General features: G+C 44.2%; 2 protein-coding genes across 4 annotated transcripts in view; both read right to left on the minus strand.

Annotated features, from left to right (window-relative positions):
• Positions 1 to 11,497, minus strand: part of PWP1 (PWP1 homolog, endonuclein) — a 47,310-nt gene extending 35,813 nt beyond the window's left edge. The window contains exons 1-5 of one of the 2 annotated variants that reach the window (XM_044993160.1): positions 11,309 to 11,497; positions 10,917 to 10,975; positions 8,958 to 9,022; positions 7,598 to 7,785; positions 5,872 to 5,957 (exon numbers count right to left, since the gene is read on the minus strand). In XM_044993160.1, the coding sequence (XP_044849095.1) occupies positions 5,872 to 5,957; positions 7,598 to 7,785; positions 8,958 to 9,022; positions 10,917 to 10,975; positions 11,309 to 11,489 (579 nt within the window). In that variant the 5' untranslated portion in view covers positions 11,490 to 11,497. The remainder of the gene's footprint in view (positions 1 to 5,871; positions 5,958 to 7,597; positions 7,786 to 8,957; positions 9,023 to 10,916; positions 10,976 to 11,308) is intronic. The other variant, XM_044993169.1, reaches the window with a different exon arrangement.
• Positions 11,498 to 19,100: 7,603 nt separating this feature from the next.
• BTBD11 (BTB domain containing 11) overlaps positions 19,101 to 26,456 on the minus strand; it is a 286,082-nt gene continuing 278,726 nt past the window's right edge. For both annotated transcript variants that reach the window (XM_044991926.1, XM_044991934.1), the window contains exon 17: positions 19,101 to 26,399. In XM_044991926.1, coding sequence (XP_044847861.1) covers positions 26,190 to 26,399 — 210 coding nt within the window. In that variant the 3' untranslated portion in view covers positions 19,101 to 26,189. The remainder of the gene's footprint in view (positions 26,400 to 26,456) is intronic.

Consider the following 26,456-nt stretch of genomic DNA (forward strand, 5'->3'; position numbering starts at 1 on the left):
CATCCTCCTGGGGCTCATATTTGGTGTTATCTCCATTGACTCTTCCCCTCTTCCTATAGGACTAGCTGCTCTTCTCCTCTTCCTTGCCCTCACCTTCAGCGACCACCTGCTGTGCCCCTTCTTCATTTTCCAACTCCACAAACCTGTTCCTGAGCTCTATTTGTCCTTCACTAGCCCGTCTTTTCCTCTGCCTGGTTCTTAGTCACATGCTTCCACTGTCCACTTTCCTCATCCAGCAGTCTCCCCTCAGAGTTCTTTGGTCCTGCTTCCAGCTGCAAGTCTGAGCTTTTCCATTCAGACTCCTCATGTCTTTACTCCATCATCTGCTCGAACCCCCTTCTAAACTCAACCAGAGTTTCCACCTGCAACTCCAGTCCTCGGATCTTTTTTTTCCCCCATCAGCTCTATCAGGCGGCACTTCATGCAGATTAAACTTTTATCAGGTACCCCTCCAGGATCATGTACATGCTGCCGCTTCCACATCCAGTCATCCTCATTGTGTCTTCCACTGCTTGGGTCACTACAACTGCTGCCTCTGTGTCTGTATTAGGCTTCCCACCTAACTCCTGTAAATCTGGGAAACACAAACCAAAACGCCACCACTCACAGGAAAACAAACTCCCAACAAGCACCAAGACACCGCTAGAACACCGCACACTCCCTTCAGTAGTCTGTTCCTCTGCCTGCCTCTTAGTCTTCCCCCAAACTCCCCCTGTAAACTCCCACTCAAACTCCCCTGTTTACAGCTCTGTTTGCTGGCTCCTGTCATTACCACTAACTGAAAAAGGTCAGGTAACCAAGCCCTTGAGGCCATCCTACAAGGTAAAGGGGAGAGGGGAAGTACCACAGCAGTGAGACCAGACAATCAAATGAGTTGAGGGAATGTTTATGTGGGCCTAGATGGATTCAGTAGACTGTTGGTATTGAAAATGAAACCTTCTCCTGAGAAGTACCCCTAACACAATACAACCTGCTGCCCAAAATCTTTCCAGACCCTCCCCACCCCCATCACCAGCTCTTCAGTTCCTATTCCCTCAAACATCGTTATCATTCCCACATGGCTGACACACACTGAACTTCTATATAATTTAACAAGCCCTCTTTAAATTATTAGCCTGCTCTAGCTGCTTTTCCAGAATTTTTGTAACTACATGCCTACACAGAATACTCAGAAGAAAGTTAAGTTGAATTAATTAAAGGTGTGAAATGAAAGCACATTAGTTAAATCCTTTTAGGATTCAGCTACAGAAAACTATGGCCACTTTACTTCTGAATGAGAGTATACACAAAGGGGTTTAATGCCCTTTAATGTATTTTTACTTCATACCTTTAATTAATTCAACTTAACTTTCCTGAGTGTCTCTATGTAGAAAAGCCCTAAATCAGCCATGTTCCTTTCAGTGTTATGTTAAAAAAATACAGTCACGTGCATATTTTCAAACTGAATGACTTCCCAAAATTTTGCTGTTACAACTAGTAAACTACGGAGGAAACTAAATTAACAGGCCAGCAATAAGAGTGATCAAACTGATCACAGACACAACAACCTAAGTTCCTGCTGAGCTGTGTGGCCGCGCAGCTGCCTATTCCACGCAGGTGCTCAGGGCTGCGGCAGAAAGAGATGCTCCCCCAGCCCAGCTAGCCCTGCCCAGGTGCTGCTGCGGGAAGAGAGAGCTGGGGGAGGCAGGGGAAGTCCTCTCTCCCCACTGTAGCCTCGGGGAGCCCCACCACACCCCAAACCTCTCATCCCCAGCCCCAACCTAGAGTCTGCCCCTCCAGCATAGACCTCACCACCCTGCAACCCAACCCTCTGGCCCAGCCCTGAGCTCTTCATCCGCAGCCCCACCCCAGAGCCCGCACCCCCAGCCAGAGCCCTCCCCCCCCCACAACCCTTTGGCCCAGCCCTGAGCCCCCTCCCACACTCCAAACCCCTCAGCCCCACCCCACCACCTGAATTTTGTTGTGTCACACATCACCTCCATATTGGTGCACATAACAAAATTCATTCCACACATGGGTGGGAAAAATTAGAGGGAACACTGACAACAACTGGTAAAATTTTCAAAAATTCCTAAGTGACTTAGGCGTTTAAGTCCTATTTTCAAATGTAACTAAAGACCTGGTCTACACTACAAAGTTAGGTCAATGTAAGTCATCTTGTGTCAACCTATTTGTGTGTGCGTCTACACTTAAATTTGTCCCCAGGTGACGTAAGCGAACCATTAAGGTGATGCAGTAGAACCACTTCCCTGGATGGCGTTGAGCTGCAGAGGTCGACGCGGAGCAAATGCAAACGCTGTGTGACCTATGTCAATCCTAACAGATCTCCAGCAGCTGTCCCACAATGCCAGACAATGACTGCTCCAGGCACAATTGTTAACTCCACTCTACAGAGACCAGAAGCCAACTCCCTTCTTAAAAACACCACATTTTTAAAATGCCTTTTCCTGATTTCCGAGCTTACCAAGAACACGTAGCAGTATCCCTTGTCTGCAACTAACCAAGCCATCTGCATGCTCTAGACCAGAGGTGGGCAAACTACGGCCCTCGGGACCATTCTGCCCGGCCCTTGAGCAGGGGGGATTGGATGGGTTTGGGATTCTGAGGGGGCAGTCAGGGGGCGGAGGCCAGGTTGTTTGGGGAGGTACAGCCTTCCCTATCTAGCCCTCCATACAGTTTCACAACCCCGATGTGACCCTCGGGCCAAAAAGTTTGCCCACCCCTGCTCTAGACACATGCCTGTCTGGAGTAGACAGAAGTATTGGATCTCCTGGGCCTGTGAGAGAAGATGCTGTGCAAGCACAGCTATGGACCAGCGGTAGAAACATGGACACCCATGAAACGATTGCACAGGGTTTTAGGTGAAGGGGTGTGATGGGGATCAGCGGCAGTGCCACGTGAAAGCAAAGGAACTGCAGCAAGCACACCACAAGGACAGGGAGGCCAACAATCAATCTGGTGCTGAGCTACAGCCCTGCAGCTTTTACAAGCTGCATGCCACACTTTGCAGAGACCCCCACCGCCCCAGGCACTGTACAGACCAAGACAGAGAACCCTGCTGTGAACAGAGAGAAGGAGGGGAGTTCAGCTAGTCATGCCAACCAAGGACGGATGAGCCCGATGAAGGGGAAGGAACCTTGCTTAAGTGCATTCATGTATTTTCCTTTAGCGTTTAAATGTAAAGATGACACTCGTCCCATTCCCAAGTTAACAAGAAATAGGTTTAGACTTTTCATTGTTTTACTCATACAAGTAAAGGTAGTAGTAAAACAGAGGTAGAGTTGCTATCAGCTTTTCATTCCCTTGTAGGATTTGGTGAGGGGAAGGCATGTGGAGCAGGTTATTTGTCTACAGCAGGGGTCGGCAACCTTTCAGAAGTGGTGTGACGAGTCTTCATTTATTCACTCTAATTTAAGGTTTCGCATGCCAGTAATACATTTTAACGGTTTTAGACGGTCTCTTTCTATAAGTCTATAATATATAACTAAACTATTCTTGTATGTAAAGTAAATAAGGTTTTTAAAATGTTTAAGAAGCTTCATTTAAAATTAAATTAAAATGCAGAGACTCCCTCCCCCCCAGACCGGTGGCCAGGACTTGGGCAGTGAGAGTGCCGCTGAAAATCTGCTTGCGTGCCACCTTCGGCACATGTGCCATAGGTTGCCTACCCCGGTCTACAGGGATGTCACTTATATCTTCCTGAACAATCTCAATGAAACTTTTATGGAGGTCCTCTGCAATCCACTTCTGAAGGTTTCTAGAGCAGCAGCCTTATTTCTTCCTCTGCGATTGGACACTTTCCCATGCCATTCCGTGATGAGCTTGCCTGGCACCATTGCAGTTAACAAGCTAGTGGCATACGAGCCCAGGCAGCTTCAGGATGCCAGCAGCAGCTGTGCTCTCTGTGCCTTTGTTACCTTCAGGAGTGAGATATCAGCTAAAATCACCACTGCCTGGGGAAAACAGTGCCAATCTTCAGTGCCACTGATCTATATTCATGGAAATAAGGACCGAAATATTGTTTCATGCAACCAAAAAAATCTTAATGCCTTCCTCCATTCCCATCCTCGCCCTGGCAGGCCATACACACTATGGCTGGGGCTAAAGAGCAGTGCTGTGCAGAGGCTCTCCAAAGCTGAAGTGTCAATAAGCATGTCTTGTTAAAAAGATTTATGAAAATAAGGGAAGGAAGTTTTGAAACTTATCCTGCACTTTCCACTGTGGCTGTAAATCCAATGATACATCTGTCTGTTTTATTGGTAGTGGCTGCTGTTGCAGCCTTGAAGGGTGCCCCCTCTACATTCATGGAATGCCTGACCCTGATGAAGAGGAGAAAGAGTACTAGGGAAGATATCCAGGACACAGCAGGCAGCTACAACCATTGAGATGATTTTCTCACTAAGATCCAGTCTTGTGAGTAAACACTGAGAGCATCTCTTCAATCTACCACAAGCACAGTCAATTGTCATTCTGCGCCTGCTGAGGTGGTAGCTGAATCTTTCCTCGGTGCTGTTGAGTTAGCCGCCGTATGGCCTCATAAGTCAGAAAGAAAAGGGTAGGCTGGGTCCCTCAGGATCTCTACAGTATTTCAATATCACCAATGATAATCCACTGTTGGAAAAGAATATTCCTGCTTGCAGCTTTCTGAACAGTCCTGTGTTCTTAAAGATATGAGCCTCATGCACCTTCCCTGACCAGCCCACATTGATACTGGTGAAGCATCCTATTGCCCCATGGCAATTAAAGAACTCCATTACTGCAGAGATATCCACTATGTATTGCATATTGCCAAGAATCACAGTCCTGAATAGAAGCAGACGATTAATGGTCCGACACACTTGCATGACAATGGCCCCTACCATGGATTTTTCCGATTCCAAAATGATTTCCCACTGACTGGTAGCAATCTGGTATTGCAAGCTTCAAGAGTGTGATCACCACTTGTTTTTCAAGTATCAGTGCAGTTCTCATTTTGGTGTCCATGTGCTGGAGGGCTGGGCTGAGCATCGGATGCAGATCCGGAGCGTCACCTTTCATGTTTAAAAGTTCTGCAGACACCGCTCGTCATCCCAAACCTGCATTATGATGTGATCCCACCAGTCAGTGCTTGTTTCCCAGGCCCAGAAGCGGGGCTCTGGAGTCTGCAGCTGCTCTGTGAACACCATCAACAACCCTGAGTTGTTTTTTGCTGTCCTTAACAATATGTCCTCAAAGAAATAGTCATATCCCCCATCGCTGTGGTTCTTCCTATGGGTCTGTAAATACTGGAGAATAATGCATCCTGTATTTGCAATGTTCATGAGACCGGTGCAGAGCTGTGCAGGCTTATTGCTTCTGTCAGAGATGACAGACAGCAAAAAGTGCTATGCAGGTTTGTGGAATTTTTAAACAGATGCAAAAATTATGACATATGGATGAAGGAAGTTGCATACTGGCATAAGGCCATTCAGGTTATTATATTGCTTGTATGCATGACCCCTAGTTTCCAGAGATCTCTGGGCAAGTCATTTTATCTCACTACTGTACACACTGCAAAAACTTTCCAGAAGGCATTGCGCTGGACAGCAGCACGTTGGGATTGCAAAGTGTGATGCACCTCGCTTCGCATCGACACAAGCACTCCTGTTGAGTATGCATAGCGCTGATGCAAGCAGCCAAGTATACACGTACACAAGCATTATCATAATATGGGGGGGGTCTGTGAAAATGTAATTTGTGTCAACCAAAATCTGTAGTGTTGGCATGGCCTTAGGCATCTAGGAGCCTAAGACCCAGAGGCACTTTTGAAAATTGTATGTAATATTTAGTTTATGCTATTTAAGATGCCTAAACCTTGAAAGAGAGCACAAGATTTTAAAAAAAAATACTTACAGTATCTTTAATAGTAACATAAGGATCACATTCGTTATTCCCATACACCGTAAGACCGGCTAAGGTGTCTCCAAGGCTCACAGCATCTATATATTTCAGTATATCACAAAAAACAATAATTATGGGGCACTAAATATCAAACAAAAAAATCAAATAAAAAAAACTGCACAGTAGTGAACTTTTGGCAAGTGACTGGGGAGAAGGAGAATTTATATTACACATACACTTAAATATTTCTTCTTCTGTATTTTATATATAAAAAAAATAAAATGATGGCCCAGTTAGTGGAAGCCACTTTCCTTCTCAAGCCAATAAGGCAACAAAAATATTTGGACCAAACATACCATTGATTAGTTAAAACACAACAGTGGCTTTTTTCAGAGGAAGGGGAGAAAAGATTTTGTTTTTAAAAGGAATAAATCAGGGGTGGCCAACCTGTGGCTCCGGAGCCACATGCAGCTCTTCAGAAGTTAATATGCAGCTCCTTGTACAGCCACCGACTCTGGGGCTGGAGCTACAGGCGCCAGCTTTCCAATGTGCCGGGGGGTGCTCACTACACAACCGCCAGCTCTGCCCCAGGCCCTGCCCCCACTCTACCCCTTCCCAGCTCCTCCCCTGAGCCTGACATGCCCTCGCCCCCCCTTCCCCCTGCACCCCACGAAACAGCTGATTAAGAGGTGCAGGGAGGGAGGAAGAGGTGCTGATCGTCGGGGCTGCCAGCAGGTGGGAGGCGCTGGGAGCAGGGGGGTGAGATGAGATGACGTGGGGGTCTGCTGACATTACGGTGGCTCTTTGGCAATGTACATTGGTAAATTCTGACTCCTTCTCAGGCTCAGGTTGGCCACCCCTGGATAAATGGAGTTGTGATCACTGAATATATGAGACAATACAACTCTTTTTTCCATGCTTGTGATAGAGCTATCAGACTAGAAACTCCTGCACCTGTGGCTATAATGAAGCCTTCCTTTCAATATAAGAGCAGCACATTGTTTCAAAAACTTAAAAATGAACTAGATAGAAGTACAGGTTCCAAACCTAAACAGAAACTCCCTAGTAAACCTGCATTGTTGGAAGAAACACACTCAAAGACACTGCAGCAGCTCTGTACCAGAACTGCAGTAAGGGGAGCTGCTGTTCCAAATCAGGGTATGTCTACATAGCCTGCAGCAGCCAGCTTCTCAGCCTGGTCAACAGACTTGGGGGTAGCGGGGCTCACACTAGCACTCTAAAAATAGTTGTATAGAGAATGCTTTGAAGTTGTGGCTTGGGTTCTGAAACCCACCCCGCTCCCTAGGCATCAGAGCCTGAGCTCCAGCCAGAGCCACAATTTCAAAGCACGGTCTACACAGCTATTTTTAAAACAATAGCAAAAGCCTTTCCAGACTGAATCTGTTGACCCAGATTGAGAGGCTTGCTGCCATGGGCTGTGTAGACATATCTTAAGAGAGCTACAGTCTTACCAACACAGCTCTCTGCCTTGTTCCCTTCCCTCATGGAAAGGGCCAATAGCTCCAGCTACTCCATTCCTTGGCCCCTCAGTTCACTCTGAACTTGTATTTGAATCTGGGCAGGTGGGCCTTTCAAACCTTGAATTTAAAGGCACTTGTTGAGGAAACCTGTAAAGCTATATGACGGTTTCATGATCAGTGCATTAACCTAACCTAAAAGAGAAACACATGGTTCTTCATTTACACTGCACTTTTGACAGGAGAAAGACTGACATTACCTGTATTCTCCTCTTCATCATATTTATCCAAACCATACTCTGCCAGCTCATCATCATTCAGCTTTTCAGTGTCTTCTTCCTGGTCTCCATCTTCTTGAGGAGGCTCAACTGTCTCACCACTAGCAACATCCATGATGTCTTCTGCTGCCTGTCCATGTTCTTCTTCATCACTACCATCTGCTTCTTCTCTGTATAAGGAAAAAACACTCACTGAGTTATCGGTGTGAGTCGGTTAAGAGTTTGGGACATTTTCACTAAATTGCTCGGGGGACTGGTAATGAGGCATTGGAATATTAACTTCCCTGCTCACAGGATTTCAACTATTGCTTCTATGCTAATGACTCTGAAATCTATTTTTCCACTCCTTCCCTGTCTCTTTCTAGCCAGACCTGCATTTCAGCCTATCAAAGATATTTTCTCTAGAATGCCTTCCTGGCAGAATACAACACTACAGATTTTGGTTGACACAAATTACATTTAAATGGCTAAAACTGAGTGCCCCAACCCCTGTTCATTTACCCTTTCCAATACTGTGACACCACTATCATCCTCCCTCGTACACATAGGTGTGTTTGATCTTTGATTCCTCCTCTTTCTTCTCCACACAACCCTAGACCAGTGGTTCTCAAACTTCTTTTTTTTCCACGGACCACTTGAAAATTGCTCAGCGTCTTGGCGGACCATTTAATGATCTTTCCAAATGCTGTTTGTAATGTTACTTTGTAATGTGCTTTGGATAAAAGCACTATATAAAAAAACCCTTAATAAACTTTTTTTGTTCTAGAAATAAAAGCACACAACTCATATTTTAATATCAGTAGTCTTACCTTTCCAATGTGATGGATGTGACCTCTCTCCCCTACTGCAGCAGCCCTCGAGCTGGAGATGGGAAGGGGTGTGTGTATCTCTCCCTCTCTCCCCCATTATGGCAGCTCCCAAGCTGGGGCTGGGAAGGAGGGGATTCTCTCCTCCATCACAGCAGCCACAGGGCTGAGGCTGGGGAGGAGGGCCTGTGCGGCTCCACTAATTACGTGGGTGGCCCTCCATTCTCTCGTGTGCCACCCAGGCGTGCATCTTAGAGGGAACTATCCACGGACCACCTGAATGGAGCTCGCAGACCACTGGTGATCCACGGACCACAGTCTGAGAACCTCTGCCCTAGACTATATCCAAATCTTGCTCTTTCTTCCATCACATTTGAAGATCTGATTTTCCCTCTATATCCTGTAAGCTGAAATTCTCATTTATGCCTTCATTATCGCCTGTTTTCTTTACAGTAACCTCTCCGATATCCCCAACACCAAAATCACATCCCCTCATTCATCCACCCAAAATGCAGCTGCTAAAAATGTCTTCCTACCTGATGTGACCACTCCCACCCACTCTTTGAAAGACTCCAGTGGCTCCAACAATTCTTTTTGCTTCCTTCCAAAAGAAGCACATGCTTCATTAGCTAAGTATCTGTAGCAGATTTACCTGCTTCACAACACATTCGCTACAGGAAAAAAAAACTATCCCAAATACCCTAAACTTTCACAAAGCTTCCTTCCCTAAGGCAATGATTCAGATTCTGCCAACATATAAGATATAGAGGTCTGAACAGCAGCAGGTTGAGCAATGTAACAATTCTTGAAGGTTTATTTTTAATACATCACTTTGCAGGAGGACATCCAACTGCTAACACTGGAGAGAACTCCACAAGAAACTGCTCCCAAGTGGGCATATTTACTACGCCTGCATTCAAAACTCCCACTGACATCAATGCACAAAGATCAAGGGTAGAACACAATCTTGTGTCTATAAGAGAATAATATCTAATGCAAAGGTCTTTCAGTTTTGAAAGAGCTTGCTGAAGAGCTATTTTTGTCACTTGTTTTATAAAACAACACTTGCCCTCCATCTGACATTTAACCCATAAGAAGAGTAAAAATTGGTAGCAGGATCATTAAATAGTCTAAATTTAAACCTGACTTGTGATCTTTGTACAGAAATAAAATGACTGGAGTACTAATGAATGCTACAAAGTACAAGATGGTATGAAGAGGTCGTAACATTTTTAGTTGTTAGATGTGATTCTCTAAGCTTCCACACTGAATTTTAACAAAATGCATAATTACCAACAGACGGCTCCTCAAATCTTGCATTGCATATTGTTCAAATGGTAATGGGGGAAAGAATCCATAAGAAAAGGTTGCATGCAGTTTATAGTTATATGTGCAAAGCTACTGGTAACAGCAAAAGAATTATAAAGTCAATGAGAAAAAATAAAAAGGCAACCGTTAAAGGTTAAGTTTCTAAAAAACCAAAAATTCAGAAATAACATGTGCGATTTTTAGAGACAGCCATTAGAACTTACCATACCAAAATATTAAGTAATTGCTTAATATTTTGAAAGCTCTCTTTGTAAAGAAAAGAGTAGACTTTTAAAAAATGAAAGCTGAGATCAGGTGGAGGGGAGCTGACAATATTCACCAGAATGCACCATGGAATTCAGGGTACTCAGGCCCTGACACTGCAATCAGATCTGTCCTGGCCGACCACTGCACCAATGCAGAGCCCCAGTAGGATTGGGGACCAGAAGATCATTTCTAACAAATAAACACTGTTACCTTCCACCTAGGTAAAATGAGTCTTGTGACCCCCTAAATAAAGAATATCTTCACTGAGAAATAGCACATTTTCAAGCTTTGCTCCACAATCAGCAGGGCTAGAAACTCACTCTTTTTTAACATGAAAGTTGAGAGACTTGTGTAATTGCGAGAGCTGACAACACACCTTACCAGTGAGCAAGTACAGATGAGTAATCTCCTCATTTCCCAGTCTCATAACTCACACAACACACAGCCTGTTCAAGGCCATGCCTACACTACACAGTTAAACTGGGGGACTGACACCCAGATCTCACCCATGTATGTCGGGGGGGTGGGGGCAATACCCTGCTGCTGTTGTGCTGAGATGCTCTAGGATTCTTTCCCAATGAACTACGGGACAATGTGTTTGTTGCTCAAGGAGACTTATGGGCAGGTGCTGGAAGGCTGTCAGGACTCAATGGGTTTTGCCTGAGTCCTCACTGCCAGCGGGCAGGGTCGAGCCCCAACCACTTGGGGCAGCCCCTGGGCGCCAATCCCTTTTCCCCAACCAGCCCGCGGTTAAAGCACCTCTAGGCCAGGCGGGGTTCAGGGTGGACGGCGGCGGGGCTGGGCCCGTGCGGCTGCGCAGCGAAACGTATCCCGGGCACCCTGATCCGCCACTGCCCGGCAGGGCAGGCCCTGCCCCGGGGCACACGGAGGGATCTGCGTGCTCGGAGGCGGACACTCACCGCAGCGTCTCCGCGGCCTCCCCGATGAGCCGCTTCAGCTCCTCCGCGCTGAGCCGCACCTAGAAGGGGAAACGCGCTGAGATCGAGCGGCCGGGGAGCGGCCGGGGAGCCCCGGCCCCGCTCCCCCCTCCCGGCCGGCCCCCGGCCCCCCCTCCCGGCCGGCCCCCGGCCCCCCCTCCCGGCCGGCCCCGCTCCCCCCTCCCGGCCGGGCCCCGGCCCCGCTCCCCCCTCAGCCCCGGGCGGGTCCGCCCAGCCCGACGCATCGCGGTGACGGACCGTGGCCCTGCCCCAGGGGCGCCCCGCGGGCACCACCGAGGCGGCCGCCGGCCCGCGCGCTGGGGGGGGAGGGGGAGGAGGGAAGAGGCGCGTTCCCCGGCTCGGGGGGTTCTCACCTTGTCGGGCGTTTCCCTGGCGACCCCCCTGCGCACCCAGGCGGCGCAAGTCACGGGGCAGCTCATGGCTCCGGCTCCGGCTCCGGCTCCGGCCCCGGCACGTGCGGGCAGCTCTGACACGCGCCACGCTCCTACTAGCACCGCCCCACAAACTGTCGCGTTCCTGATGACGTAACCTCATGCTGACAACTCCTCGGCAGGAAGAGGGGGAGAAGGCCTGAGTGAGGTCATCACCAAGCGCCGGGGAGGGGCCAGAGACCCCGCCCCAATAGGAGGAGGAGCGAACTCAGCCACTGGCAGGGAGATACGTGGGCGGGGCCAGAGGGAAGGGAAGGGGCTGGGAGTAAGTAGGCGGGGCCAAGGGGTGAGCCGGGGACCGGGGTGGGGGCGGGACCAAGGGGCTGGGAAGTGCCGGGGGCGGGAGGGGGGAGGAGCCGGGACATGGGCTGGGGGAGGTGCCAGGGGCGGAGCGGGACTGTGGGAGCAGCGGGAGCTGCACTGCTGGGGGTGGGGGTCATGGTGCTAGTGGAGAGCCCCAGGCTGACAGCTGCGTGGGGCTGGCTCTTGGCGCTGGTGCCTTTTGGCCGGAGCAGTAGCCGTTGGCTAGTACACCCACTCCCCAGGTTACGCAAGACCCAACTTACGCAAATTTGCATTTATGGAAAAAGTTCCATAAGCCAGAAATAGGATTTTTTGAGTTGCAGAAATTTTTCCATAACGTGTGGGTATACATTTCCGACTTACACAAAATTAGAGTTATGCGAGACTTTCCGGAACAAAACAATTGGTGTAAGTCAGGGGGCATCTGTATTCAGGGTCTTGCCAGTTCGGTTCCGTGGGGAGGAGAAATGCATGATACAAGCACAATCCTATTTACAAAGCGTGTACACAAAGTCCTGTTTCTCTGAATGCAGTAGGAGCAAGCTGCAGCAGGCAGTTTCCTTGCTCGCAGTTTCCAAGACTGCCCCCTAGCCAGTCCTGTGCGCCTAGGAGTTCTGTCCCTCTGCTTCTTAAGGGCCACTCACAGAGCTGTGTTTCTCCCAGTCTGCTGCTCATAACACAGCTTGCCAAACTACCACCTAGCCTCAGGGTTTGTGATCAGGGAACCCACACGTGGCTTTGCTTCTGATCAAGCTTTGCCATATGGTCCTATTGCTTTTGGTAGTAGCTTCTATCATCTCCAGCTCTCTCACTCACTTAATTGCACCTTCCATTTACCCTGTAAGAAGGGTGCTTAAAATAGCTTTCAGCTCTAACCAGGTCTGCTATTGTCTATAGAGCAAAACCCCACTTGATGATATTAGCATCTTCCACCATAACAGGCTGCTGCTTCCAGCTCCTCCTGGCAGCTCAGCTCAGCCCATTCCAGGCTACTAGCAAAAAGGTAGTTTCTAAAATCATCTCCCTCACTAGTCACTGTGACCAGATCACTCACCTCATCAAATCCCTTACCTTCTGCACTGAACTACAGCTCCCCATCCATACCTGGCAGGGAAGTTCATCACTCTGGCCTCCTCATGCCTTTGGACTTCTCATACTTTTGTTCTGGAGCTTTTCAACACCAATCCACCAAAATTGGGGGATAAACAAATAAACATAAACAAAAACCACCACCTAGCACTGCTTCAAAATAAGAAGATCAGCTTATGTATCATTGTATGTGTCTGGACTATACTGCCTGTGTCTGATCTAGGTTATAAACTGCTTTGGAAGGTACCATGTTATCTTCTCTCTTTGAACATCACCGAGTACATTACACTATGCTCAGTAAGTAATAAAGGTGTCTTCAAGGTATGTCCTCTCTAAAAATCCTTCCACAGGAACAGAAATTAACACACTGGATCTGTACAGTGGCCTGTATCAGATGCTTCAGAGGACGGTGCAGGAAATAAAACTCCATAATTGTATAAATAGCTCAGAGGAATTTTTTTTCCTTTTCCCCTTTTGAATGCTGGTATCTTACACACCATATCTAACTAAATCGTCATAGGATGGGGAAATGTCCATTGTAACAAGTAGGATTATGGTCTTTTTAACAGGCAGAAATCATTGCTATTTGCATCACTTAAACTTTTGTTTCAGAGGTTAACTGGGAACTACAAGTATTGGAAAATGTTTAAATGAGGTTAAGGTAAGGAATAGTTCACATAATAAAACAAGTGTTTGACAGCAAAATTTAAAACTTGGCAGACAGCATGACTACAGTACTTTAGCCATATGTCAAGCAGACAGTGCTGTGGGGCATTTTCCATTTTTTATTGTGAGCCTTCTGTGGTGCTGGAGTGAGAAGGAAGTACATTAATATCTATCAAAATACAGTACTTTGTAATGAGCTTCTGGCATCTCCCATGCCTTGTTTGCTGCATCCATTTGTTGTGTCTCATCTTGTATTTGTAAAGTGCTAGCACAATGAGGCCCCAAGCCTAACTGGGGCCTCTGGGGTAATTGCAATGTAAGTAATTTCCATCCTGGTGTTCTGCTGTACTTTATATTACTAGTCACTTTACTGAACCTCCTCCCTCCCTACTGCAAAAAGTATTTCTCCCCTATACCACTTGGTCACATGATGCTCCTCTGCTGGGACACAGGAAAGTCTGTGTAAACACAGAGCCTCCAGGACATCATTTAATCCCCACATAATGGGGAGAGGGTAGTGGAATGTGGGACTGAGCCAGGAAGAAGAATGGTGTTGGGTGGTTGTCTGAGGGCTGCACAACTGCCTGAGGGGCGTCCTCTACTCATCAAAGCAATTGTAGGGCCTCACAACACTGGCTGCTCTTCACCATAGAAGCTGATAGGGTTAGGCTTTAGCTCAATAGCAGTTATTTCCATCTCTTTTGTGTATTGTTCAATACTAGTTCCTTTAAATGTTCAGTATTTCAGGAATAGACTCCAGTTCTTTGATGCATAGAACATTATCATTTATACAGTTACCCCTGGCACGTTACAGTAGGGTTCAGACGAAGCCAGTACAATGCATACTCATACACCACACCAGCACTTCTCAGAAGTTACTATCTTGTTCTCCAGAATCTTAGCTCTCATTAAAAAATAAAGTAAGCCCTGTCTACGTGGGAAAGTTTTACCAGTACTGTCATACCAGTATGATACCAGCATAAGTGAACACTGTTATCCTGGTCTATACTACAGAATTAGGTCAATATAAGGCAGCTGACATCAGCCTAACTCTGTAAGTGTCTATGCTAAAAGGAAGCTCCTACTGATGTAACTCACTCACTGTTGTGTATTTGGTTGTCATGGGTTTTGTTACTATGGCAACTGAGTTAGACTATTAAGGGATAGCTCAGCCAGTTTCAACCGGCTGAGTGAGCTCTCTGTTTCTGTAAATAAAATGGAGGTTTTGGTTAGCTGTCTGCTCTCTGGCCTCAAGTGATTGCTTCCTACACCGGCTGCCCCTAGGACATAACACTGGCGACGAGGGTGGGATCCTGGTGCTGCTCCAGTAACAGAAGGAAGTAGAAGTCAAGGTAAAGACCAAACAAAGAAAAAAAGCTGCTTGTTTGCACTGACTGTGAAAGTGAAACTAAAAATCATGGCTACTCTGACCAGGCCCCTGGAGCCTTTTGATGAGAATACAGAGCAGTGGCATGTGTATACTGAGCGTTTTGAGCTTTTTGGTATTGCAAATGACATTACAGAAGCGAAGAAGGTGCCAATATTCTTAACTGTTGTAGGGGCTAAAACCTACTCTCTGCTACGCAGCTTACTACACCCTGTTAAGCCTGAGACTAAATCTTACAGTGACATTGTGGAAATCCTGGGGTCTCATTTCTCCCCAAAACCACTGGTAATTGTTGAAAGATATAGGTTCCACAAAAGAGACCAAAAGGAAGATGAAACAGTTGTACAATTTGTAGCCATTTTAAAAAAGCTAGCAGAACACTGTGAATTTAAAGAGATGTTAAATGATGCCCTGCGTGACAGGTTAGTGTGTGCCCTCTGCAGTGAAGCTATACGGAAGCGCCTACTGACAGAGGCTCAGCTTACATTACACTCACTATGCCAGGCAACTTCATAACTTCTGCGAGAGGTGTAGTGCTTAAGTTGATGCAGTGTCAGTGTAAACACTGTGTTGCTTATATTGACTCTTGCTGCCTTTCAGAAGCTGTCCCACAATGCTCCCCACTGACAAATCGGTAGTGTGGACATGCAAAAGTAGTTTAATTACTGCAGTGGCTGTAAGTTGATGCAACTTAGGTCGATTTAATTTTGTAGTGTAGACTTGCCCTTATTCTGGTATATGGCTTTTTGCAGTTTAGCCTAAACCCTTTCTCCATAACCTAAACTGGAAAGGGCACTCACAATGGAATAAGAGTGACTACACTAGGGGCAAATCTACACTTAAAATGCTGCATTGGCATGCCGCTGTACAGCTTAATGAAGATGTTTTATGCTATCCTGGGGGGAGGGATAGCTCAGTGGTTCAAGCATTGGCCTGCTAAACCCAGGGTTGAGAGTTCAATCCTTGAGGGGGCCATTTAGGGAACTGGAGTTAAAAAAAAAAACTGTCTGGGGATTTGTCCTGCTTTGAGCAAGGGGTTGGACTAGGACCTCCTAAGGTCCCTTCCAACCCTGATATTCTATGTTGACAGAAGGCTCAAAGAGCTGAACAATTTGATGTCCCACTATGGCACCAGGCAGTGAGTGGGATGTGTGTGTGGGAAACGTGGTATCTCTCAGTCACAAAGGAGCCAATTCCAAGGTGCTTAGCAGAGCCCATAGGCACATTCAAGCACCTCTAAGGGGAAAATTAGCTCCTGGAGCCTAACAGCACACACACACACGCTCATCTTTTAAATATCTGCACAGTTTACTATGAGCAGATCTCATTGGGATGATTCACACATGCAGATCTTATTTTGCAGGTAGAGCATGAAAAAGTCCTACCACCTTTTTTCCTCCACTCAGCTCTACAATAAACAAAATGCAGATGAAGGGAACAGTCCTGCCATCACATATCCATATGGCTATTGTTGAAATCAAGGGAGTTTTAAGCAAGAATATAAGGGCAGTATTTGACTCTAAATCTCCCAAATTATACAAGATCTGAAACAGTTAAAAGTAGTATAAACTCAATAATAAAATCAACATGCTGATTCAAAAAACCTGAAATCAAAAGTTTAACACCTGCTTTAATTTCCATGGTGATGCTCTCATCCTTTTTAATATCTCTTCCCAAAGCATACTTCTTTTGTGACACCCATTAGTATTTAACTGCCACCTAGTTTATATACTTGCTGCAGCATTATATGATAACTCCAACTACTGATCACCCAGGTCTCTATGTATCCAAATTGTCTAGTTATGCCCAGATCCTACAAAGACATATTATGCACATGCTGAGTTTTAAGCACGAGTAGTCTCACTGAAGTCAAATTGAATGTGCAGAATAAGGGCTGTAGACGGAATGCTTCTTGGAGCAGGGGCCATGTCTTTTCCATGTTCTGTACAATGACAATTATAAGTGCTGAACTAAAAACCGTCAGCATTTCCAGCTGTAAAATCCATAGAATCATAAGATTCCTGGGACCCTGTTACTGGGCGAATCTCAACATTATTGGTGTTTGAATTATACAGAGAAATATCTGAACTGGAGAAGGAAAAACAAAAAACACTCACAGCACCATTTCCTAAGCTAGAAAAAATGAAATGTTTATTGAACAGGGATGGTTCATAAACACACTCAAAAGAGCTCCACCTGCTGTTCAGGAGTATTCATTGCAATCTGATAAACCTTCGGAGGGCACGGTATAAAATAGGATTAGAATATGAATCTGCTATATTTATTAATAACTTTGCCTCTCAAATACAGAACTGTCAGCTATTATTTAAAGTCTGAAAATATACTACAATTGTTATAATTTAAATCAAACCTTTGAAGTAACAAATGTACAAAAAAGGCAGTCAATGTATTAACTTTAAACATTTTAAATCAATAGAACACATTTCCCAGAAGTAAACATAGAGCAAACAGCTATTTATGGTGTTCACAAGCCACCTAAAAGTTATAAACGTCAAGTGCCAAATGACTAGTTGCTGCAGCTCTCATAAAGCCATATTAATATTTCACTTTCAACAGGTCCCTAAACTGAAAAATGTGCTGCATGAAAAGCTGAAAATAAAACATTTACTATCCAAAGGCAAGAGAAAACTGGATTTTTTTTAGAGCCTGATCCAGCAAAGCATTTAAGCAGATGCTTAACTTTAAGCATGTGAGTGGTCTCACTGAGGTTAAGGGGCCTACTCACGTGTTTTAAGCGAAGCACATGCTTTTCTGGATTGGGGCTTTAGTTCCATTTTTTAAAAAGGGGCTAACAGCATGATCTTTTCAAAGATGAAGTCAAGCATTGCTATAGCGAGCCTAAAAAAAATATAGGCCTGTCAATTGGAATGAATAAATAAGTTTGTAACTGGCATTAAAATGAATGTTATTTGCACGCCTGCTTGTTTAGTGAAAGTTGGTGATATTTTCACTGCATTGAAAATGGCCCATTCGGTAGTTGTGCTCACACCTGAATATGAAAGCCCATGTTACATACACCCAAAAATAATATGACAAATTTACTATCAATAAAAACATATTTTAATGCCAACAACTAATAAAAGTTCATATTCCAATATTGCTCACAACAGTAATATACAATTTGCACAAAACATGGCTGTCCAACAAGAATATTTTGCAGGCTATTTTATATATATATATATTTTTTTCCCCTTAAAGAATTATATGCCAGAGTTCATGCAAAGAAATTCAAAGCAGTAACACAACATGAGCAATCAGTTGGTCTTTTTACAAATTATCAAACCCATTCAAAGCAGAGATGTTAGGAAATAGGTATATACACAGTTTTGTTGTGGTCCTTTGTGTATTACATTAAATCATGGGTTCCTTCTTACCACACCAGCTCCCTATTAAAGACTGGTTCAAATAGGATTTTGAGTATTCTCCACCCACGTGGACCACCAAAAATTCAATAACTTCCCTTCTACTTTACATGACTATGAAGGAGGCACTTATTCACTGGCCAGGAGTGTGGGCAAGCAACTTTTTCCAAAGCCAACCTCTGTCCTGATCCATAGTCTTAACCACATTTGTAGTGGGTGGCGATCACTCCATCCCTCCTGTTTTTGACTGGCCCCAAGGATGATGTGCTTGGCCTCCAGCAACCTTTAGAGTTGGAAACCCAAGACTAGAGAACCTGGAGCTCCTAAACAGCAGTGCACAGCACTGCCACCTAAGTAACCAGATACCAGGGCCGCCCAGAGGGGGGGCAAGAGGGGCAATTTGCCCCAGGCGCCGAGCCCCACGGGGGCCCCCACCAGAGTTTTTCGGGGCCCCTGGAGCGGGGTCCCTCACTCGCTCCGGGGTGCCCGGCAAACTCTTGTGCGGCCGGGCGCAGGAGCTTCTGCCGCTCCTGGTCTTCGCCGGCGGGGGGTCCTTCCGCTCCGGGGCGGAAGGACCCCCCGCTGGCGAATTACCGCCAAAGACGGAGCGGGACCCGCCGCCGAAGTTCAGCCCGGTCTTCGGCGGTAATTCGGCGGCGGGGGGCCCTTCCGTTCCGGGACCCGCCGCCGAAGTGCCCCGAAGACCCGCGGCGGGGCCCCCCTCCGCCGAATTACCGCCGAAGACCGGGCTGCGCTTCGGCGGCGGGTCCCACTTCGGCGGTAATTCGGCGGCGGGGGGGGCCCCACCGCGGGTCTTCGGGGCACTTCGGCGGCGGGTCCAGGAACGGAAGGGCCCCCCGCTGCCGAAGACCCCGGGCCCCCGGAATCCTCTGGGCGGCCCTGCCAGATACGTACAGTGAACGACATGTATTCTGTGGTTTGACATTTACATATAATATACACTAATAAAACTATCCTATCAAGGTGCAAGTTTATTATTCTCTGGTGTGTTCCCATGAAGTTTGATTTTGTTTTGCTTTGTTTGGCCTTCACACAAAGTTACCAACAGCATTTACACAAGAATGGTCTGCCTGGCTGATAAATATAGTTCATTATGTGGCCCCAATTATGCAGTCCCTTCAAACGAAAAAACCTATTGACTTCACTGGGAGTTTTGCTTACATACTGGACTGCACCCAGCGAGCTAAATTCATTTCTGCTATAACTCCTTTGACTTCAGTTCATTTACAACCAGGGTGAACTGGCAGGATGTTTTTTTTCCCAGGAAGTCATCAGTCTTACTGAACTGAATTGGGACTTGTGTTCACACATCAGTAAATTTGTACAGTCCACGGGCTAAATCTTGCTCTCCATAATTTTGATGGGACTACTTCTGTTTGGGCAAGTTAGCAAGGTTTGGTGATATGGGCAAGTATTTGAAGTCCTTTGGCATTATTTCATACTTGCTGGACTCAGGTGCTACCTCAAAGAGAGTTTTAAAAAAAGGTGAAATGTAATTATAGTAAATATTACATATTAACCCTACCAGCTAAACGGATGTTCATGGAATGTCACTCTCCTGAAATTAAAATTGCCGTTGTTTTCTCAGGCAGGTCCAATTCATAAAAATGCTTCACACTCACACTTGAGCCTGATTCTGCAGCCTGTAAATGTGTGATGCTTCCAGCAAAATCACTGGAAGTTTGAAGGGCCTGAATCACCAGAACACTTAAGTACATGAGTAATCCCATCTCTGTTAAAAATGTTGCTGAAGTATGTGCTTAACTTTAATTTTAAACACATGCTTAAGTACCATTAAAACCAATAGATCTTAAGCACATGCTTAAGTATTTTGCTGGAAAGGGATGCTTAAAGTCACACACATTAAGCACATGCGTAATTAAGTGCCTTTGCTGAATTAGGGCCAATATGCACAAGGCCGATAGGATTGGGCCTTCAGGGCATATTCTCCCTTCAGTTCTTATGGGAGCCTCTCATTGATACCAACCACAGTTCTGCATATGGGGAGAGGGGAGAGTATACCCTTTAGTACAGTGTTTCTCAACGACAAGTCCATGGGCCAGTGCCAGTCCCTGGGATCTCCCTGACACAGTTTAGGAAGGCAGCAAGCTGGTCCTTGGTATCAAAAAGGCTAAGACACACTGCTTTAGCACACTTTTAAATATTATAGGCCTGATCCAACTCCCACTGAAGTCAATGGAAGATTCCCATTGCTGTGAGTGCGAGTGAGCTCAGGCCCTAAAGTAAGTGTACCTTTTGCACTACTGCAGTTAAATTTCTCTCTAAACCCAGTTTCCCCCATTTCTTAACTTGGTTATACCAATTCACTCAGAAGCTTTGCATACATAGTCTCAAACTAAAAGCAAATTATTTTACACTTGAAAAGAAGATCTGGCTAACCAGATTAAAGAAAAAAAATCCTTGCTGGTTTCAAATGCTGGTTTGTATTTGTACAATGTTAACACTGGATTTACAAAATGATATTTGGCAAGCCATGAATCCTAATCTCACTGGAGATTTTAAAAGACTTAACATCAGAGATTGGGGGTTAAAATATTCTAAGGTGCACTCAGTGAACATGTTTTCAGAAATTTTCCTAAGACATTTTAGCATTTATAATGTGCTAAGGATCTCATTATATGATTGAACATGTAAAGATCCAGCAGACTGAATACATTAGGCGGAAAGAAAACCTTTCTTTTTAAACTTAAAAAAAAAGAAAACAAGGAAATGAAATAAAAATGTGTTAAAGCAGAATTTAGGTTGTGACAGTTAGACAAAAGCTGCTACATTTAAAATTAAGGCTGGTATCTCATATTAAATACAGCATGAGTTAAAAGTAGATTATTCTCCTTAACTTTTAATTTCCTGAGTGTAGACAGCTTGCTCCATAACATTAACATCTGAACAGTTTTGATATTGGGGAAGATTTTTCAAAAGTGCTTAAGTCCTAATGACTTTCAATAAGATGTAGACTCCTAAGTCTCTTTTGAAAAAGGGCCTTCAGCTCCTAAATCACCCTTTCAAAAATTGTACCCATTGAGCTAAACTATTGCTTAATCTTTTAAATCATCCATAATTCCCCAATTTTCTGTGCAGTGGCTTTTACTATTGTGCAGTTTGTACAAGCTTAAATGGACAATGAGAAGGGCAAACAAATGTTCCAGATATATTGTTCATTTTAAAATAACTAGAACACTTATATAAACCCGAAAGCCAGTTCTTAAATGATGATTGCCTAAAGTAGGACATCACCTCCTTGTGCTCTGGATAGTATTATCTGGTTGTGTGATTTTTGTTTCCCAATAAAGAAACCTTTTCCATAGAAACCTCATTGAGAGATGGCATCTGAGAGCTTCCTGTGCTAGATACAGAAATAATACTAATACTGATAAAGCTCCAACAAGTAATCAAACCATCATTAGTTTTACAAGATGAAAGCGAAAAACTGTCTTTTTCTGCAGGAAGGGTTTGCTGCAGATTTTGTAATCTGAAGTCTTCATGCTACAGTTCTGTTTTATTCTCGGAAAGAATTTTTTCCATCATGGCTTTCTCTCTGGTTTTCATTTTTCCCTAATAACTTTATAAATATAACCTTTACTGAAATCTGAAAGAGGTAACTGATAGACTTGGACAAAGATGAAGGAAGCAAGCAAGCGTGTCTCATTTACAGTGTCAGCTCTTCTGTGTCACCAAAGCATTGGCGTTGGGATTCTTTCATCTGTTATTTTCTGAAGTAAACATAAGAACATGCCAGGTCTTCAGAGATGGAGAAGTATCTTTCCCTACTTAAGCACATAGACGCTGGTACCCCATTACATACATGCATTTTGCTTTTCTGCTTAAGTTCAACATGATCTACATTTCAGATTCACATGTAGCAGATTCATGGCAAATTGTTTAACGTCTGAATAAGAGCTAAAAAATGGGGCCCTATCTACTGGACTTCAACGGGTGTTGCACCAAGGCCTTTTGGTTTGTTTAATGAATGGCCCCACACTATACTTTGAATTGATTTTTTTTCTAGAATGCCCATTTCCCCCTCATCTAAATTACTTTCAATGATCTTATATCAAACATTAAAAAATGCTAACCTATGTGCAAAGGTAAGCCCTTTGGGGCAAGTGGCACTGGAGGTTTAGCTATTCAGTTCACTAATGCATATTGCTGAACCCTTAGCTTCAGGGAAGGTTGACTGACATTAACAAGAGATATCATTACAGACATGATTTCACATCTCATAAGATATACAGTAAATTTATTTACTGTCCATCTCTCTCTCTCTCACACACACACAAATAAAAAAACCAAAAACATTCCACATGTAAAAAACAGAAGACGCAGAACATGAACTGTTCAGATACAGAATATCTGATTTTATAAAGCATCTTTTGTCCCAGAGGGTCTTAAAATGCTTTACAGATTCAAAATCTTGCTCTGAGTAGACTCATTCTGTGCAGGTGGTATTACAAGGGGAAGACTTGCAGATGAGCTGGACTGAAGGATAGTCCAGTAGCCATCTCATTAGTGCAAAGAGGCTGAGGGAACTCTTTTCAGAACACCATAATGCTGCTCTAAAATGAGCAGGATCCAGCCCTCTCTATTGTGTGATGCAGGACACAGTATGGAGGGGTGCCTGGGTCCTGACCACATCACCTTGGGGCCGTAAAGTACTAGGAGACACATTAGCCAGGCCCTCCACATGGTGCTGAAAAGAGCACTAGAAAAGTATCATACTTCGTTGTGTAGTTGCACCCATGCAAGGTAGGGTGGGAGTTTGACTTATTTATTATATGCATAATTCTCTCTCACACACAAATTTCTTCATCTACCACTAACATACAAGCAAATGCTAGGGTGAAAGGCAGGTGCTTACAACAGCACACTGCAACGGTACACAGACATTTAGGACAGGAAGTGAATAACATACCTACTTGAAATACACAAGAGGAATTTTGGTAGGCACAATATAAATACTAAATTGGAGTTTGGCCAAGACCCTGAGGTTGACAGCTCTAACCTACTCTTGTGTAATGTGCCATCAGTTCTTTAATGACCACAAGGGGTCAGGACCTCAGCTTTATGACTCATCTGAAAGATGTCACCACCCATAGCACAGTGATCCCAAACACCAGGCTAGGGCATTGGTCCAGGGACTCAGAGGGGAAAAGCCACCTTCTGACCCACCAACACTGCCTTCTGAAGCATATGTTTTATTGGAGGTCTGGCCAGCCTTGACCCTACTTAGCTTGGGCTCTCTGATAAGATGAATGATTTTACTTTTATGTAGCACCGTTCATTCTGAAGACTCTCAGGTGCTTCATGATTTAGAGACCACAGCATCACTGAAATCCAGCCACCACGTGGGCACAGGGCAGCATCCAACTGGCAATTAAGGATAATGGGGCAAATTCCTACATGAAAGATGTACTAGAGATAGAGCAAGTGAAGTCCTCTGTTTAGCAGCAGAACAAATACTACAACGTCAGTGACACTTCATGCTTACCACAGCCCGTCCTATGCGTCTCAGTCCTAACCTAGAGAGCCAGTTCTCAGCGTGAGACAGGAGAGAAATCTCCCTTCCCCACCCAGTCTTTGATTATTTTTTTTGCTGACACTGCCAAAGAAAGTTACACCTACTGTGGTGGATTTCTGTGCTGGTGACATCAGTCTACATCAACATTCAATGAGTAACCCAGAGATATAGGGCTCTATATCCCATTACCAATGCCCTGGACCACTATTAATGTATGCCCTGAAGTCATTGCTACATAAGCAGTGGTTATCATCCTGTTAAGACACCAGATTGCCTAGCTGAATTTATACCTGTGCTTTTACTTCCCACAGAGAAAAATTCTGCTTGTGGATACATGTCTGCAATGCCTGATGGCTTTAGTGGGAGCTGTGTGTGTACCTGAGGGTAGAATTTGGCCTACTTGATAAAAATCTGGAGCATTATAATTTTATATTTAGAGAAGTTAACATTAAGCTGCTGGGTGAGATTTGTTTTTATTATGCAGATTGTTACCAATATGGAAAAATGGGTTTCAATGAGTGAGGAAGCACACCAAACTATAATATAAGCACCCCCAAGAGTTCCGATTGCATTTATCAGGTTCTTGCTTCTCTAGCATTGCAACATTCACAGAAAAGTAAGTCGCCAGTAGCTAAATGTTCTAGACAACATCTTATATGGCATATCATATGCAGAAACAAATAGTCTGATAAGTCATTGTTAGGCTGACATGCTGTGTCTCTGAGACATTAATGGTAGTTTAGACAATTTTGTAATTTGTTGCAGATACTGTATAGGCTTTAAAATGATCAAGCATACGGGAGGATTTACAGATCAGAACAATAAAACAGTTTCCTATCATGTTGATAACTAATGCAAAGACTGTGTTTTCTGAGCATTCCAAAAGCTATAAACAGGAAATAGCACTGGACATAAATACTCTAACAAAAGACCAAGAAGTTACCATGCACTGTCAAATTAAAGCTTCTAAAAATCTGTGAACCGGGCACAGTTTCAAAAAGCATGCTAGAAAAGAAATACATGTAATTTTGCCACTGAAAAGGTAGCGCCTTTCTCCTACTCTTTACTGAGGTCTTCCCTATGTTTTAAATCAACCGATTCATGAAAGGTATCATCAAGTACAAGATGTCCGGAAAATTGTGGCACTTAACAGATCTCTCTTGCTAACAGTATGCTGCAAAATAAATTGAGCCCTGACATTGAACATCTCCATTGTAGATAACCTATACATTCTGAGGATACAGTAAGAAATTATTCTATAGTACATATTTAATAACAATTTAAAAAAGTCTAACTTAGTCACAATCTCTGGCCAGTAGCGAAATATTGACATTTTACTAGACTAAAGGCTGATATTAACTCTTCCATGTAACAAACGGAAATCAGCATCTTCCAACAAGTCTCTGTGGGAATCATCTCACTACCATTTGCACCAAGAAAGAAAAGTAAATGTGCTAATTTCACAAATGGAGTTTGACAAGCAGTCTTGGCAAAACAAAGCACAAACATAACATTTCACAGGTACAGTTACCATGCAAATGCATGTTGAGTTTGTTATTGTTTTTAACCCAAATCACAATTAGCATGCAGATTTTTATTCCCCAACTACTGTGTTAGATATTGTCTTGGTAATGTACCTCTTTGGTGTAACCATAACCGTTTAGGCAAGATTATACCACCTTAGGAAAGAATACAAGCAAAACCTGCTCATATGTATACAGTATTTACACAGTGTGCCTTTAAAAAACAAAACATGTTACATAGATTCGCAAACACAACTCTGTCAAAAATGAATTTTTAAGCTTAAGAAATAGATTTTAAACTACAAGGCCACCCCATTTGTTATGAACAATTTTAAAAAGTTCCCACCCCTAAAAATTTGCCAGTATATTTCCTCATTTTTAACAGTCTTACCAACTCTCTAACACAGTTGACCCTTATGAAACAGCAACTAACAAATCTTACGTTTCTTAAATGCACAATAGAATGGACTCTGGGATAGGTACAGTACAGTTCTTAAATGTATAACTTGGTGGAGCAAAATAACCTTAAATAACCCATTTGTCAGTTTAAGTGGTCCATGGCATCTTTGTTCAGGCAGAGGCTTCTGCTGTTCATTGGTGAGTTCCGGTTTTTTGTTGGCATTAGCTCCAAGACCACACTTTTGCATTCAGAATCGAACATAACAGTAATTCACAGAATAATGCTATATCATTGTTTCTCAAAAATGGGTAGGAGCCATATGTACAGCATTCCCTCATCTAAGTGAGGCTGCAGCCTAAAAGCAGCACCTTTGGCCAACAAAAAAAATATATATATATTCCAATGTGAAGTAGAATTTTGTATGTTCATTTAAGCAACTGCAACAGGAGCCTGAACTCGCAGTGTCTTTTCTGAGCGCAATCTCCTTCCTGAACTTTATACAACGGAGCCCTTTGAAGACGACAAATGAATTGACTGAATCCGTGTCGCCAACGTCCTCTGTAAGTCTTGTAGTACATTCTGACCAGACGTGTCTCCATTCTTGTCATACAACAGCTGTTTGAAAGCTTCATTTTCAATGAGGACCATCATATTTTTTAGAAAGTAGCCTTCACAATAGGAGGATAGTTCTGTGACTCCGAGAAACTACAAAAAGTGGGGATTAAAGAAAGGTAACCACTCTGATAGGTATGGGTCAATAAA

The sequence above is a fragment of the Mauremys mutica genome, chromosome 1, assembly GCF_020497125.1.
Source record: "Mauremys mutica isolate MM-2020 ecotype Southern chromosome 1, ASM2049712v1, whole genome shotgun sequence".
Classification (NCBI taxonomy): Eukaryota; Metazoa; Chordata; order Testudines; family Geoemydidae; genus Mauremys; species Mauremys mutica.